Source organism: Petromyzon marinus, chromosome 46 (genome assembly GCF_048934315.1).
Source record: "Petromyzon marinus isolate PM22_M1 ecotype Great Lakes invasive population chromosome 46, UKy_Petmar_22M1.pri1.0, whole genome shotgun sequence".
Lineage (NCBI taxonomy): Eukaryota > Metazoa > Chordata > Hyperoartia > Petromyzontiformes > Petromyzontidae > Petromyzon > Petromyzon marinus.
In genome coordinates this window covers 9,199,562-9,215,940 of record NC_133712.1, presented here as the reverse complement: position 1 = coordinate 9,215,940, position 16,379 = coordinate 9,199,562, and the positions used below count along the sequence as shown (strand labels likewise).

The following is a 16,379-nucleotide window of genomic DNA, read 5'->3' as shown; positions in this document are numbered from 1 at the left end:
CGCATCATGGCGGAACCTAATGAATACTTGGCCAAACATCCCAATGTAGCTAGGCAGACTCGCATCAGTGAAGCGATGAAATACTTGTTCGGGATGGAATGATTTGGAGGCGGGCTTAACACCACCGCATTCGACTGTTACAACTGCCGCACCGGAGTTGAGATTTGAGCCGGAGACATGATAGTCGATAGTGAAAACTAGTAACACCGTCGGCACCATATTGTAGTAGGCCCCCCGCCTTTGCTGTGAGATTGGCGGGTCAGATGCCTGCTGATCGCAAGGCCATGTAAGCCACACGCCGGAAGTGCGGTTCTTCACTTTATTAGGTCACAAAGCTCTCGAGAGAGCTTGAAAAAATTGCCGACACTGACTATATTGCAAGTCAGCGTGGCGGGGTATTGGGAAAAGTTTTCAATTAGCAATAATCGCGCCTCGGATAAACCTCATTGGCTACGATACTGCCACTGCGCAAAGCTGGTTTGTTACATCCCCGACCGCTCCCTCTTAAGCGACGCGGCTGTGCCTTAACGCCATGGGTCCAGTCGAATGCGAAACGAAACATCTGTAAAATAAACTATTATACATGCTGAAATACTACACGTACGATTTAATTGTGTATATTTCAATGTTTGTATGTGAACCATAATCCATTTACTCTGCGAATTTGATGAGAAACTGTGCTTACAATTTGTGTACATCCATCCCGCATGTGGTTGCTGGACAGGATGTGACGGTCTGCCTTGGTGACGTAATTGGAATGCCCCACGTGACTCCAAAGGCGTGTCTGCTTGAAAAAAGAGATGGTTCCCTACAACATTATTGGCGAAAACGTTGAGTTTGTTTTGTATAACACCGCAGCGTGTAGTTAAGGAGTTGTAACGTATCCGTCTGTGGCTCGTCGAACCTCGATATTGAAGTTTACACCTTAGCACACGTAATACGCCAGAAGAAGTACTAAAGCTACAACGCTGCTTGTCATTTGCTAACGCCGCTTGCCGTCTCAAATCTGCTTTGTGCTTTGGACTACGCGACGCTGGCCAGATGTTAAATACGTTAGGTCAGAGGCGGGGAACCTGTTTTTTCTGCGGGCCATACAAAATGATCAACTTGAAAAAATTAGCCTGTTAAATTTGGTCAAACATTTAATGAACTCACCCCTAATGTGATGGGCTGGAACTGCTTCTCTTTGGCGAGGCGTCTCTGATGTTAGCTGGTTATTGATGATGTTACAACTGCCGCACCGGAGTTGACATTTGAGCCGGAGAGATTATGATAGCAAGTCGATGGTGAAAACTAGTAACACCGTCGGCACCATATTGTAGTAGCCACCCGCCTTTGCTGTGAGATCGGCGGATCAGATTGCCTGTTGATCGCAAGGCCATGTAGGCCACACGCTGGAAGTGCGGTTCTTCCCTTTGTTATGTTACAAAGCTCTCGAGAGAGCTTGAAAAAATTGCCGACACTGACTATATTGCAAGTCAGCGTGGCGGGGTATTGGGAAAAGTTTTCAATTAGCAATAATCGCGCCTCGGATAAACCTCATTGGCTACGATACTGCCACTGCGCAAAGCTGGTTTGTTACAGCCCCGACCGCTCCCTCTTAAGTGACGCGGAACTCCATCAACGCCATGGGCTCAGTCGAATGCCAAATTAAACACGTTAAAAACACACACGATTTCAATTACGACTTTAACACAGGAACTATTTCGGTGCATATACGTCCGTTCGGAAATTAAAACGATAGCTGTATAATGATATTTGCAAGTAACTTGCAATTATATATCGGAGGAACATTGGTCGCAATGGCATCTGGGAAGCATGTATTCGCTCCGCCACCTACCGCATTGCATTGGGTACAGCAACATTTGTGACACTTGCACAGCAACGATGTTACCCTACAGCCGAGACTTCACTGCTGGCGCGTGTGCTATAGGTTACGTGTGAGAATAAAAAAAAAGTTATATATCTTTGGGTCATGAGCAACATACAGCTGCGGTGAAACTTATTGGTTTTAAGTGGTGTTGGGACGATAACGGTCTACTTAATTTTTTTTGCTGTTAACAAACGACATTCTTCAACACTGTGACGGCTTTATTACCCGCAGACCTTTCTAAACAAACAGAAAAGCGAACACCCCTTGCAAGTCTCGTTGTAAACGTGCCGATCGAGTCACCAAAGCAGGCCCCAACCATTAACCTACCGCCTGGCCAGCGGAAACTCTTGGGAAAGAGGTACGAGACATAAGCGCATTAAATTAGTCGGGTAATTGACGACGGTTTTTCATTCAATGTCAAAATATATTAACTCAAATTCTTTAGTGTATTATGTAAGCAAGTAAAATGTAGTTTTTATAGATGTTTATTTTTGCATTCGCGACTGAACCCATAGCGTTGAGGCAACGGCGCGTCGCTTAAGAGGGAGCGGTCGGGGCTGTAACAAACCAGCTTTGCGCAGTGGCAGTATCGTAGCCAATGAGGTTTATCCGAGGCGCGATTATTGCTAATTGAAAACTTTTCCCAATACCCCGCCACGCTGACTTGCAATATAGTCAGTGTCGGCAATTTTTTCAAGCTCTCTCGAGAGCTTTGTAACATAACAAAGTGAAGGCTTTTAAAGTTGTGGACTCACAGCGCAGTGGTTTAACGTGGTGACCAATGGGTAAACTTTTTACGATCGTATTCTCGGTGGGGCTAATCATTGAATTGCTTGACTTAAAGCTTTCATGAGTGTAAAAATTCATATTATTTGGGTCTTTCGGTAAAGTCACGTAGATAGGTTAAAAGTAAATTTAAAAAAAAACTGCGACGTTTCGATCGCAACGCAATGAGCGGTCGTAGTTTTTTGTGACTTCACCGAAAGACCCAAAGAACTTTGAATTGCTTTGAGAGTTTGGTGGACTGTAACCTAAGTAGTTTGTTTATTGAAACGTTGCTGGATTTAAAAAAAAAATATGTAAGAAAATACTTTTTCATCATTTTAAGACTGGCAAAATGGTCCCATTAATTAATGTGCTCAACCCGAGTAATTAACTACAGTATTTTGAAACTTGCATTGTCTTTGTTACTGCCTTTGGCGTTGTCTGGTCAAACACTGGTGGTGAGACAATGCCACGAAGCTGTCTCTGATGTCGGCCAATCAGTTCGAGCACAGTGCGTAACATCACGCCGTGTTTGCGTGTTTCGCCACAAGTGCGTGTGGTGACCTATTTGGTGTTAGAACATATCAAGACGTGTGTTATTGCCAGAAAGGGTTAAAGTCTACTGTTATACGTTTCTTCATTATTTTGACACTGGCGAACAAGAACGTCCCACGGATAGAAATCGAGGGGACGACCCGAAATGGACGCGCCCCGTAATTGGTCGAGCAAAGGTCACGTGGGAGTTGTCACTTTTTCGAGTTGCCATGACGAGGGGGAACCTGGCCCACGTGACCTTCACCGGGCCTCCTCATTGGGCTGAGCCAGTGGGGTTGCCACGGTAACGCGCAAGGCGATGGTGGATGCGTTTAATGGCTAAAGTCCGTCCTAATTACGGGTAAATCGCACGCTTAAACCACGTTCGCTTTCTGCACGCATTTGTCTACGTCTCACCTTTGGGGTATTTAGCCTGCAACTCTCAACGTGGCGCGGTATAATTGCTTTAAATCCCCGCAGGCCTTGCCTAGGATGTTAGGCCTGCGTCGATGCTGGTCGCCGCGGTGTGTAAATCGATCAATTGTCGCGAATGGAGCGTCACGTTTCAGTGCAATAATCCGTCGCAGTACCGCATTCATCTTCTATACGCCGCGGCGAATGTAGCGACCGCTCGTGGCTCCGGTTGGGGTGAGGGTAGAGGAGGGGGAGTTGAACCTTTAACAAGCAACGTGCGAATGGCGAAGCGTGGGGTTCTTACACGCGCGCGCGTCGATTCACTTGTCGTTTCAGCGTAGGAATCAACATTTAAGAGACGCGTCCTATTGTCTCATCCACCGCGCTACGGTATCACGCAGGCTCTCCGGGCAATGGTTGATCGCCGAGAGTTGTTGCTTTGAGCTTCGCCTCGCCATGACTGCCATCGCCAGGAGCGACCCACTCAGAGTGCCTCACACCTACGACGCTCATTGTCAAGGTGACTCCTCGGTCGTTCGCAATTCAACGTTTCACCCCCCCCCCCCTCCTCCCGAAACCCATCGCTGAGTGCGGCCCATTGTGGTGCACGTGAGTGGGGGGGGCGTTTGTTCCACTTTGTATTTGATGCCATCTCTGTTTGCTGCTGATTGAACCGCACTTGGCAAATGCACCTCGTTTGTTTGATTGTCGGACGGTACTTTTAATAACCATCATAATAATGCCATTTTGCTCAGAGCAGGCTCACCGAGTCTGATTTTGTGCGGGGGGGGGGGGGGGTTCAGGAGGGTCCTGTATTTGGATATTTGCCCAGTTCCATGAGTGAAGTGTGTGGCATTGTGGGAAGAAACTGGAGTAACCCCAGGAGATTTACCCTCCCATACACGTTTTAGAGTAACGGAGCTTAGCCGCTTTCTTTCTGAGATGTGATGAGGTCACTGTGATTTTGTCACGATTAGCAAGGTGCCCAAGGCAGTGCGTGCGTAAAGTTGCGTGCTTAAGCGTCCGCGTTTGGTTGTTTGCGAAGCTGAATTGAGTAGAAGACGGTTAGATCAGTCCATGAACGTGGTGGGTGACAGGCCGATCTAATGTTGTTGCTGCTGCACCCCTCCATCAATGAGTAAATGAATGATGGCTATCGACTACTTCTAACTCCCCGTGTTCTGCACTTATTTAGTGGAGGTGTGCATTCAGGAGCCGTGCTCTGTCAAGTATCTGGACGAAAATGAAGTGTCCCAACGTATTCTTGCACTTTGCTTCAACCTTGACCTCCTCATCCGCACCGAGGTCTGCTATGTTTATTCACCCTGTACACTTGGTAAACATTTGTCAGTAATTGAATGCGACCCTTTGGGGGGTACGTGTGCCCAAGAATAACAAGTGTGCCATTGGTTGATGTCCGTTCATAGCTGCAACAACAGCAGTCGTCATTGGAAACCAGCCCTATAGAGTCAGATGCTTTTCAAGCGGAGGGTGAGTCCCCATCTTTTTTTTATGCAATAACATTCTGGCAATTCGATGAATTGTTATGGTTTTGAATAATTATTTCTTGAAAATAAACTTGGTTCCTTTTCTTCTTGAACATTTTGCTGTCTAATGTTATTTCTCGTATTTGTGGTCCCTTTGGCAGTCTCATATATTATTCTTAGTTTTTTCGGTAAAGTCACGTTGAAGAGAAACAACAAAATGAGTTATGGTCGAAACGTCGTGAGAATTTTTTATTGTTTTATATATATTTTGTTATTTTGTTGTTTCTCTTCAACGTGACTTTACCGAAAAAACTAAGAATATGAATTACTGCAGTCACGAAAGCTTTAAATCAAAATTTAGTCTCATATATTGTTAGCCAAAATGTAGCATTAGCGAATACTTTTCATACATTCTTCCACGTGATTTGATACATGTACCATAACGTGAGGTTTCATAATCAACCATTCTTAATTCGAAGACGTCACATAATTGTATAGTGTTAACAAATTGTGCCATTCCGTTAGGTCATTAGGTATGTTACATTGAAACACTTATTTTACGTGTTGTCTAGCTGCGGATGTTTTAGAAAAAATTACAAGGACACTACAGCATCTGCCTCCACCGGTTCCTGAGCTTGAGGTAATCTTTTCATGGCTGTTAAATCAGTATAAGTATAATTCCAGGAGATGGAGCTGTTTACATTGCCATTTCTTGGGTTTACAATGTACCCCTTTCGTAAAATAAGTGGCATTTATTTAAATCGAAATTGTTCAATCAATAGTATGAATAATAATTTGTGTTTGTGGTTGAGATCAAGGGAGATTTAACTTGGAGATTCAGATTCACATTACCTTCTTCCACCTGTCCAATTTATCTTAAATTTTCCAAACTTTTTTTTACCACATAGGATACGCATACAATCAAAACTGTATTATTCTCATGACTGTCTAAAGTTTAGCGCGACTAAGCTGTGTGCGTGTCTGGTGGCATCTGTGTGTTAGCATAACACAACACAGGATGGGGGAGCAATTAATGCCCACCGAGTGTCTTCCGTTCAGTTTGTTATTCATAACTACAGGTCATATTTTTTTTTTTTTAAAAAGTCGTTATCAATTTCCCTTTTCTTTACATTGCAGCGTTATTGCCCTTGCCTTTTCCATTTTTATGCCTTGTGTTTGAGAAGAGTGACATTTTGGCACTTGCTACTTCAGGACTATCTGGACAGCCGTGGCCTCTCGCTCTTCTTCCCTCGAGTGGAGGTTTACATCATCCACGGCCGGCCTGTAGATATGCTGGAGCAGCCTCCACTTGACGGTGCGAACTGCAACATTTCGAACGTTGGCTTGAATCGGTCATGCCCGCTCTGAAGTTTAGTTACAGTCAATTCTCAGATTTATCTGGGATAATTTTAACTATTTTTTTTTTTTACGATTTTTATTTTACCAGGCAAGGTCCACTGAGCTATTAATATAGCTGTTTTTCAGAAGCGACCTGCCCAAAAAGGATAGCTCAACGAATTGGCTTTATGTGCAAATGTATGGCAGCCAGATATTCTAAACGCATATTGATTCTAAATGCGGAGGGAAAAACCGGAGGACCTGGAGAAAAATCCATGCGATCACAGGCAGAGAGACATACAAATTCCAGATATACAGACATCAGGGTCAGGATCGAACCCACGGCCTCCTGTATACCAGGTGAGGTAGATAACATTATAATGGGTGGGTTGACCCAGAAACATAAGTAATTTAAGCTATACACATATCTTAATTGTTTACGTACATAGAAGGGAGGGAAAAGACATTGTGGTGTCTGATTTTATTGTGATGGGTTTACTTGAAGCGTTTGTGCTCACGTGGAAACTGAGTCACAGGCCCTCGAAGAGTGAGAAGCATTGAATTAATAAGCGCAAGGATGAAGTTATATACTTTTCTGCAAGCACAGTTAATTCGCAACTTGTGTAATGTGCCCATGGATAACCTCGACTTAACCGCACTTGGTGAACCATTTAGTAGGGAACACAGCATTTTTGGTCAGCTGTCAGTTTTGCGGCATATCTCTTGGCATCATGTGCAATGCTTGCAAAAAAAATTTCCAGTGTGTAGTCTTCCATATTCTTTGATGTGCTGCTCGAGAAGCTTGATGATTGATCCTACTTGTTAAACTGTGCTTAAGGTTGAAAATTAATGATCTTGCACTGTACTGCATTTTGAGCAATTTATATGTGAGGATTTTGTAGTCTTTTTTTGACAAATATTGACTTAAAGTTTTCGTGACTGCAGGAATTCATGTTTTTTGGGTCTTTCGGTAAAGTCACGTAGATAGAAAAAATAGCAACAAAATAATAAAAATGGAAAAATAAAGTGAATGAAACACAAAAAAAAAATCTTTTTCTTAGCTCTTTCGGTAAAGTCACGCTGAAGGGAAACAATAAAATAATAAAATATATATTAAACAATAAAAATTCTCGCGACGTTTCGACCATAACACAAACGGTCGTCATCAGGTGTTTGTGTTATGGTCGAAACGTCGTGAGAATTTTTATTGTTATATATATATTTTATTATTTTATTGTTTCCCTTCAACGTGACTTTACCGAAAGAGCTAAGGATATGAATTACTGCAGTCACGGAAGCTTTAAATCAAAATGTTTTCTTGTTTTCCATTCACTTTATTTTTATTTTCTATTGTTTTGTTGTTGCTATTTTTTCTACCTACGTGACTTTACCAAAAGACCCAAATAACTTTATTTACAAATGTTATAGAAAATGTTATATAGGCATTGCGTTATGATGTGTCTTGTTGCGTGCAATCATTGGTGAGATCGGGTTAAGACCTTTTGATTTGCTGCACTTGAGAATCCAGTGTCATTATGAGTGGTTGCCTGGATTCGAACCCAGATTCGAATTTCAGTGGTGCTGCCTCAATGCTCTGACCACTGAGCCACCCAACAGACTCAATGCACTTTGTGTTATAGTCTACATTATAGTACCTCTTCAGTTTCATGAAGCTTCAAAATCTCCACGAATAACTGATGGTGTTATGTTAAAAATATTTTTCAGATTACTTCGAAAACGTGTGCAGACTAAATCAGATTCTGGTTCTTAGTCAGCAGTTGCAAGGCGATGTATATCAACTCAATAGGCATAAATATATCGCACATCGCATCGCTGTTCTCTATGTAAGTATGAAAAGCAACTTCCTACATTTTACAGGGTTGTGGTTTAATGAGGTTGAAATGGTCTCGTTTTTAAAAGAAATATAAATATATTCGTCTGTGTACACAAAAAAGACATGAAATAATTGAATAAAACCAATTGACAATACATGTATAAGATTGTGTGCGTAATAATTGATTATTTATATTTGTAAATGTTGTATGCGATTGGTTCACGAGAGATTTTTCATGCACCAGAATAGCAAACAAAAATGAGTTTTGAATCAATCATTTTAAAGTGGGACAATTCATCAAATCTCTGGGGGGAGAAGGGGGTGCATGCATACATGCCTTCTGCTCAGCAAAATACATTCCTTAATTTATCTTGGAGTAGCTATTCGGATCAGTAGGGAAATACGTTGTAAGGTAGCACTCATTACACACAAAGTGCTTGCCACAAATGAACCACAATACATTGCTGATCTCGTAAAGGAGCATACACCATCACTTGAACTCCGGTCATCCTCGCAGCAGCGGGTTTTGGCGAACCATTGACCAAAGACGGTTACCGCATCGCGCGCTTTCAGATCCCCTTCTGCGGCCGTCTGGAACGCTCTTCCGATATTAGGAAGCCAATGGAGCTGTGCGCTTTTAAATTTGGATTGAAAATTTATTTCTTTAGAACTGCATTTTGTGTTTAGTTTGTTCTTCACACCTCCGATGAGCATGGTTGGCTACGTATGGTGCGACAGAATTGAAACATACATGCATGCTGTTTCAAATACCAGCATTCAGGTCAGGCATTTTACATCAACTCCACACACGTGCATGTGCTACCGATACGCATGGCTGCATTTTAATGCTCACATAAATAATTTTATTTAAAAACAAAGTACGGAATGATCAATAAATGTGGCCGTGCTTTTCAGCGAGCTATGCACCAGATGGGAGATGTCGCCCTACTGGCTGCCTACAGAAGAGACGTGGAAGCTCGCTTCCCCAGAATTAAAGCCTGCCTCAGTGTGGAGGAGCCAGGGAAAGGTCCACCACCGACGCTCCCAGACCACCATGCCAAATGGTACGTCGCGCTGTTAAGGTGAAACGGTTGAACTTTTCTGCGCACGAGTGAGTGTTGGATCGGGGATCAGAATCTTGATTTAGACTCTGGGAGGAATGCGAAGAGCTATGAAGCTACTTTTCACATGTCCAGTATGGGCGAGTCATCAGGTTACAACAACAAACGATACAAAAAGCTTTCGGAGTGCACAGTAGAGAAAATGATAAGCAATTCACTAAATCTAAATGAATAATAGACACATTAATTACATAAACAAAGTAGCACATTTACATAAAAGATAATAAACAAATAAATTATTCACACAAGTCCGATTTATCAAGACTGGGCAAGGCAGCAAAAACAACAATAAAACGGTCCCAGGCCACACCAAGATAACGCCACGCAGCAGGATTCCCTCAATTAAATGGCACACGAATGACCGTGCACACCAGGTGCTCTGTGCTCGAGAACCTCCATGTGTGGCGGAGGCCGAGGGCCCGGGTCAAGCTCAGGGCCACACAGCTGCGTCAGATTCCACCGATGCTGTCGAGACTCGGGGATAGCAAGCGGGGGCTCGCTTGGGAGCCTTGCCAGAGAGATCCCTAGGGGTTGGCACCAGAGGGCAGGCGTTACTGCACGCTTGTCTCGGCATATGCTTCCACACTTGACTTTCCTGAATGTAACTTTGTTGCGCTCTCAAAATGTTTAACATTCCATCGATCATAAACTCTGCTGTTTGTTGCTGCTGTTTTGTAACCCAGTTGCTCATGAATGGCCCATTCAGTACATGCTAGGAGGCCCTGCTCTCTCATTGTGCCTGTGTGGCCCAGCCCAAAGGATTTTCACCGAGCTTGGGAGGGATCTAGGAAAGGAAGTGCACGTGTTTAACGCCTTCATCTACCTGCTGATAGTGGATAAGACATTTCTAGTGAGAAATCACAACCGGCCAATCACCCCATTCGACAATTTTGCCGACTCTTAAGGTATGCTTATACTGTATAAAAAAAAGTGTACGGTACTTCTATTTTGGTGAGGGGATTTTTTTTATTGTCTTATCCTTGCACTACTCGTTTCCTGAGTTGTTGCGCTGGAGACCCGGGGGGGGGAGATCAATGCTTGATGTTCGGTCGCTGTGTTGGTGGCATTCGTCCTGATTTATCACTCAGCCGAGTGGGCTACGTGAAGGTTGCCATCTTCCACAGCGTTGCTTCTTAAGTTATAATAGGGAATGGCTTATTTTAAGACATCATTGTTGTATTTTTTTATTCACAATTTTTCAAAGTACAAAGAGGCATTGTCCTTTTGATTTCAAGCTTTCGTGACTGCAGTGATTCATATTCCTGGTTCTTTCGGGAAAGTCACGTTGAAGGGAAACAATAAAATAATAAGAATATATATAAAACAATAAAATTCTCACGACGTTTCGTCTGCTTGTGTTGCAGTGTTGCAGTCGAAACGTCGTGAGAATTTTATTGTTTTATATATATATTTTGAGATTACTTTATTGTTTCCCTCCAACGTGACTTTACCGAAAGAACCAAGAATATAGGCATTGTCCTGTTTGTATTGCAGGCTGTTGCAGCTGACAAGTGGGCTGGTCAAGAGTCTCCTGTCCCTGCCCTATGAGCTCTCTGAGGGGCTCTCTCCAGCAATGGCTATGCTCTCGCACGCCTCCTGATGGGTCAACACTGGTACTGTGGCCGCTGCAGTTGTGGCCGCCCGTTGTGTGACGCGAGACACCAGGTCTTACGCTTGTGAGAGATATAAGCAACACACATGATAATGCCACTGCCCTCCGATGAAACATTCACACTGCAAGTAGACAAATATGCGTGAGATGAACTCAACAAGCCGCAACATGTATTTGGGAAATGGCTGTGAATTGATTAATTTGCTTGTCTCTTCACATGGGGAAAAAGCCTCTCCACTCATACTTGCAAACATAATGTCTGATGAAACATTCACACTGCAACTAGACAAATATGCATGAGATGAACTCAACAAGCCGCAACATGTATTTGGGAAATGGCTGTGAATTGATTAATTGCTTGTCTCTTCACATGGGGAAAAAGCCTCTCCACTCATACTTGCAAACATAATGTCTGATGAAACATTCACACTGCAACTAGACAAATATGCATGAGATGAACTCAACAAGCCGCAACTTGTATTTGGGAAATGGCTGTGAATTGATAAATTGCTTGTCTCTTCACATGGGGAAAAAGCCTCTCCACTCATACTTGCAAACATAATGTCTGATGAAACATTCACACTGCAACTAGACAAATATGCATGAGATGAACTCAACAAGCCACAACTTGTATTTGGGAAATGGCTGTGAATTGATTAATTGCTTGTCTCTTCACATGGGGAAAAAGCATCTCCACTCATACTTGCAAACATAATGTTTGCATTGACATTCATAATTTGTCATTGTGGTCCTTTCGCCACTTAGGGGGATTTATTAAAAACCAATGTGCGTGAAAGTGCTACCTCTAGGCCATTAATACAGATTAGTGAGAGGAGGTATGTATGGGCGTAGCCAGCAACTCCATGCAGTAGTGCAGTCACTGCACGTCGATATGTTATTGTATCCCAAGTATAACATTTCCGAATTATAATACAGTACAATTAAAGCAAGTTTTAGATTGTGAGTTTAACTAGTTTTGCTCACGTGCCTTGACCGGTGTGTTGTGTGTGAAGCACTGGGTCTTTCTGCTCGAGTTTAGTTTTTTGTACAGCGAGTAGAGTGCAGATCTGACAGATTGAGAGAGTGGGGATTTGCCACTTAAAGAGGGTGCAGGTTACACCTCTTAAATGGGAACTGCACTGCATTAGTGTTGACAAAACCTCGACTAAAAAAAACGAGGGGCAATTCTGCATCACTTTACGATAGTTAAAGATATGCTTTGAATGAATAAAAAAGCATATTTTACAAATTCTGTCAACGTGGTAATAATGGTTTGTCATTTAATATAGTTTAGTATACACGAATACACGATTTTGTCGTCAAAATTGGTGTATTTTTGTTCTTATAAAGGCCTAGACGCACTGTATTTTAAACGAAATCTAAGGAATGCAATCCTGTCAACCAGTGCTCATTTGCACCAGAATTTCAGGTAGATGGGATCCACCATCAGACCCCAGTACGTGCGTGTGCACAGTATCCGCAGTGTAAAATTGTTTCACTAGAGGGCAGTGTGGTGTTACATTGTTGTTGCTCTCACACTTGTATGTGGCCATTGGTTTTCAAGCGGTGAATGCATGCGCTCTGGGTGCTGGAAATTTCGCCCCACATTTGAGGAAATATAAATTTTAGATAATGCAGTGTTGAGGTGCAAGCTCCATGCACTGTCAGGCTTAAAGAGACCCCCCCCCCCTTTTGTCCTTTGAGGGATGTGTGTAAGACAAAACTCTGTTCATGGAAAATAATGTTCCGTGCAATTTTGTGAATATAACATTCTCCGACACTGATTTGTTAGCACTGATTGGGCTTTATGTCTTACATTGATTTCATGGTATGACGCTTGTCATTTCCTTACAGGAGTGTTGGGCGATATTTTTTTGTGGGCCACTTGATGAAATTAGCGTGTGCTGGCGATGTCTCGTACAGGCATGACATCGTACAGTGTCGTGATTGACGGACATCCGTAATGCGTGACTTCTAATCTGTGTCTTATCTCCAGGACTCGGCTCACTCTCATTTATCTCGCTTTCGTCTCATCTTCATTTCTTGTCTACAACTCTATTGTCTCTTATCTCTCGTTTATCTCCTTCACCTAACTAATCTGTATTTCATCTCACTCGCTAATCTACATGACATTGCCACGTGGTGGCATGTTTCTCGCCCCGCTTCTTGCAGAGGTTCACGGCTCGGTTCCAGTGGCCGCCCTGAAAATAACTGTGGGTGTAATTACCGTAATACATCGCTTTAATCCGTCAGCTTCGCAGTGGACGTTAGAGAGATCTCCCGACGTCATGCGCAAGAGGAGGTCATTATGTGCCACATTCGGGGTTCTGATTTGGCAATTACCTGCAGATCGTTCAATTGGGATTGTACGTAACAATCGTTGCACTCTTCTGGAACACTGTCCCAGGTTACTCTTGTAAATGAGACTATCCTGGTTACTCTCTTCGAGTCCTCACCTGGTGAACAAAATTATCTTGAAATGTCACTTTGTCTTGGTGAGCGAAATCTCTCGCTGGGCCAGCCCACAGGCCATCATTTCGAGAATCCTACCTTATACAACATTCACAAGTATTTTATCATCATATCAAAATGTCTTAAACTGCACTTGTAAATATGCAAACTGTATACTCTAATGTACGTATATTCCTAAACGTTGATAATCTTAATGTAAACATTGTTGTAAACATTCATGTGCATATTTAATAAAATGTTTTTTTTGTATTATTGCCCGTCTGTTAGTGGCGCACAATCACGCTCATAAAGTTAAATTTTAAACTAAAATTACCCTAAAGTTGTGTTGCTGTTAGGGACTTACCCAATAGTAGACTGGCCATTTGATGATCAGTTTGCCCAAAACGTGCAGACAGCCCAGAGTACCAAGGATAACATGTATTTGCAAATGTGAAAATGCATTTTGCCCTGACAGCAGGCCCGTTGGCTTCAATCCTGTTAATTAAACATTTCTGTGAACCAACCCACTTTGGAAAGTGTTTCAGAATCCATGCATATGCATGATATTTCTTCCTTGTATTAGTTGAAAGGTAATATTGATTGAGCAGCCTTCAAACAACGTTCGAAAAATGCGTGGCAGCTCCTGCGTAATTTCTAATTTTATGCTATCAATGTTGTGGCGCAAGTGCAGGTCTCATCCCAAGGCAATGCATTGACTGTGAAAAAATTATACAATCACTTAAAACCACTTAATTATTACACCTCGAGCAGTCAGAATCTGCCTATAGGTTTACAGTGTCTCCCCCAATGTTCTTCAAAGCGATTATATGAATGCTCCAGATCATTACAACATTTTTTTCTTAATTAATGCTCCTTTGACCTGACCAACGTAATCATTGAGTTAAAATAAAAGTATTCACGCCATCAAATGTCTGAAAAACAACATGCAACATGCACCAAAATATGAAAATGTGTAAAAAATGTTATTGAAAATATAAATGTGACCTTTGCATGTGGAGCTACTGGGAATATATTAGATTTTTAATAACGTTTGACGACTCACAAATCGCAGTCCTCATGCCCCCTTATCACCAACCACGCACGAGCCAACAATCTTTTCGTTTGCTCCCTCCCACCACTGCCAATCTCACTGCTCGCACTCACCAATCTCATCACTTAATCTCGCCACTCGCTCGCCTATCTTAATTACCCTCTCAGCACTCACAAATCTCACCCCATGCATCTTCTCACCACTCGCAAATCTTGTCAATACCCTGTCATCACTCGATAATTTCGTCACACCCTCTCCCCGCTCACTAATCTCATCACTTACTCTCACCCTCTCACCACTCATTCGCCAACCTAATAACTCACCACTTACAAATATCACCATGCACCAATCTTGTTCATACCCTGCCACAGTTCACGACTTTAATCGCACCTTCTCTGCACTCATCAATCTGGTCGCACACTCTCAACTCGCCCATCTGCACCACTCATCTCTGCGCACTTGCCAAGCTCACAACTTGCGTGGAGGCAGGAAATAGTGGAGTGGCTCCTTCACAACCTCAGCTCCGGTTCGGGGCTCGGGAGTGTACCGAGTGACACCAGCTGAGCGAGAGTGACCCCAACTCCGCTCCAGTTGTCAAAACTCCACTTGCACCTCCAGGGCATCGAAGTCAGAGCTGGAATCTGTCTGCCCATCCCAAATGTGAACCAATTCTATACAAACAACGTATACGAATAGAAAAAAAAACGTCGATTCTGACACGCAAAATGTGATGTATTTATCGTGAACGAGAAGAATCTGTGTTGTTGATGAAGAATCGACGCGTATACATGTAGTATTAATGTAATGCGGTACGGTAAAAAACTGAAGAGACTGGATTATCCATCAAGAAATAAAATAGAGAACATCATGTCTTCTTTAAATGTGGAGTGGTGTTTTGACAACACTGAGCAACTATACTTTTCAAAGTCATATTACACGTATCAAATTCACATCGCAACGGAAAAGAATATTGTTCCAGACAAACGTGGAGTTAAATCGAATGTGACAACCCGTAACCTCGTTTAGCAGTCCATTACATTTTTATTATTGTCATTGTATTACACATTTATATATTACACATACTTTTAATATCGTTGAATGATCGGTGTGAAATCTTTCCACTAACAGCCAAAAGCTGGGTATTGGATCTCAGCGCCTGGAAGCGTTAACGATAATATTTGCAGTGGCACTGAACACTCGTCCTGTGCAAGCACAGAAGGCACCCCTTGGTCATTTGCCGACTTGAGTTTTTGGCCAGACGGTGAATGAGCCTTCGTTTACATTTAACGCTCCCGAGTAATATGTGCTGCACATACACCAAAAAGTAATAATGCGATGCTTTACCACGAGGCTTTCTTACGTTTTAAAAAAAAAAATTCTGCTCCTACTTTAACCGCTCACTTTCTTGCCCTAAACACGAGCGAGCCTATTTTCATCATCGTGTTATAGCTTTGCCTCTGAGCAAGTCACTTTGTAAGCGCCCCATCTTGTCAGACCTCGGAAGCGAATCAGGATTTTTGAGCTTGTGCTTGGATGGGCGACCACCACGCGTGACAGGCGCGATGGGCTGTCACGCGGTGGGTCGAAGAGGACTGTGGAGCAAAATACGTTGTTGCAATGCACATCTATGTTCCCACATATGCACCGGCCCCCCTTTACCAACCTGCACTGACCAGCATGGTGAAGTATGGTCAAACAGCCCTCCAGACCAGCAAGGTGTGGGGGGGCGGGGTCAAAGGGCTGAATTGTTCACTGTTTAAACCTTTAAGCAAGTGTGTCCTCCATGCACTTTGAAGAGTGCCTCGTGCGCAATATTTTACGATTTTAACGACACCTTTATATTTACGCGATCTAACCCAACAAAAACCTATTATGGATAACACTTCCCTGCTTCACATA

The 16,379-nt window shown here is 42.9% G+C and overlaps 1 protein-coding gene and 3 non-coding genes across 5 annotated transcripts; 2 read left to right on the top strand and 2 right to left on the bottom strand.

Moving 5' to 3' along the window:
* Positions 1-335: 335 nt before the first annotated feature.
* Positions 336-476, bottom strand: LOC116952426 (U4 spliceosomal RNA). The gene has a single exon (XR_004404445.1). It is a non-coding gene; the product is annotated as a U4 spliceosomal RNA (small nuclear RNA).
* A 955-nt stretch (positions 477-1,431) lies between these two features.
* LOC116952425 (U4 spliceosomal RNA) lies at positions 1,432-1,572 on the bottom strand. The gene has a single exon (XR_004404444.1). It is a non-coding gene; the product is annotated as a U4 spliceosomal RNA (small nuclear RNA).
* Positions 1,573-2,442: 870 nt separating this feature from the next.
* LOC116952424 (U4 spliceosomal RNA) lies at positions 2,443-2,583 on the top strand. The gene has a single exon (XR_004404443.1). It is a non-coding gene; the product is annotated as a U4 spliceosomal RNA (small nuclear RNA).
* An 816-nt stretch (positions 2,584-3,399) lies between these two features.
* On the top strand, positions 3,400-13,699 carry LOC116952203 (uncharacterized). 2 transcript variants are annotated; one of them, XM_032971331.2, is made up of 9 exons: positions 3,400-3,533; positions 3,923-4,106; positions 4,782-4,891; positions 5,014-5,077; positions 5,646-5,713; positions 6,286-6,388; positions 8,137-8,255; positions 9,161-9,309; positions 10,861-13,699. In XM_032971331.2, the coding sequence occupies exons 2-9, from the start codon at positions 4,043-4,045 to the stop codon at positions 10,964-10,966; spliced, it is 783 nt and encodes a 260-aa protein (XP_032827222.1). In that variant the 5' UTR covers positions 3,400-3,533; positions 3,923-4,042; the 3' UTR covers positions 10,967-13,699. The 2 variants fall into 2 exon arrangements, with proteins under 2 accessions (XP_032827222.1, XP_032827220.1); XM_032971329.2 differs by having other exon boundaries at positions 3,429-3,533; positions 3,988-4,106.
* Positions 13,700-16,379: the final 2,680 nt, after the last annotated feature.

Coding starts and splice junctions, on each gene's coding strand:
- LOC116952203 (XM_032971329.2), top strand. CDS start 3,499: ATGCGTTTAATGGCTAAAGTCCGTCCTAATTACGG. Junction 4,892..5,013: donor ACCTCCTCATCCGCACCGAG/GTCTGCTATGTT, acceptor GTCCGTTCATAG/CTGCAACAACAGCAGTCGTC. Junction 5,078..5,645: donor AGATGCTTTTCAAGCGGAGG/GTGAGTCCCCAT, acceptor CGTGTTGTCTAG/CTGCGGATGTTTTAGAAAAA.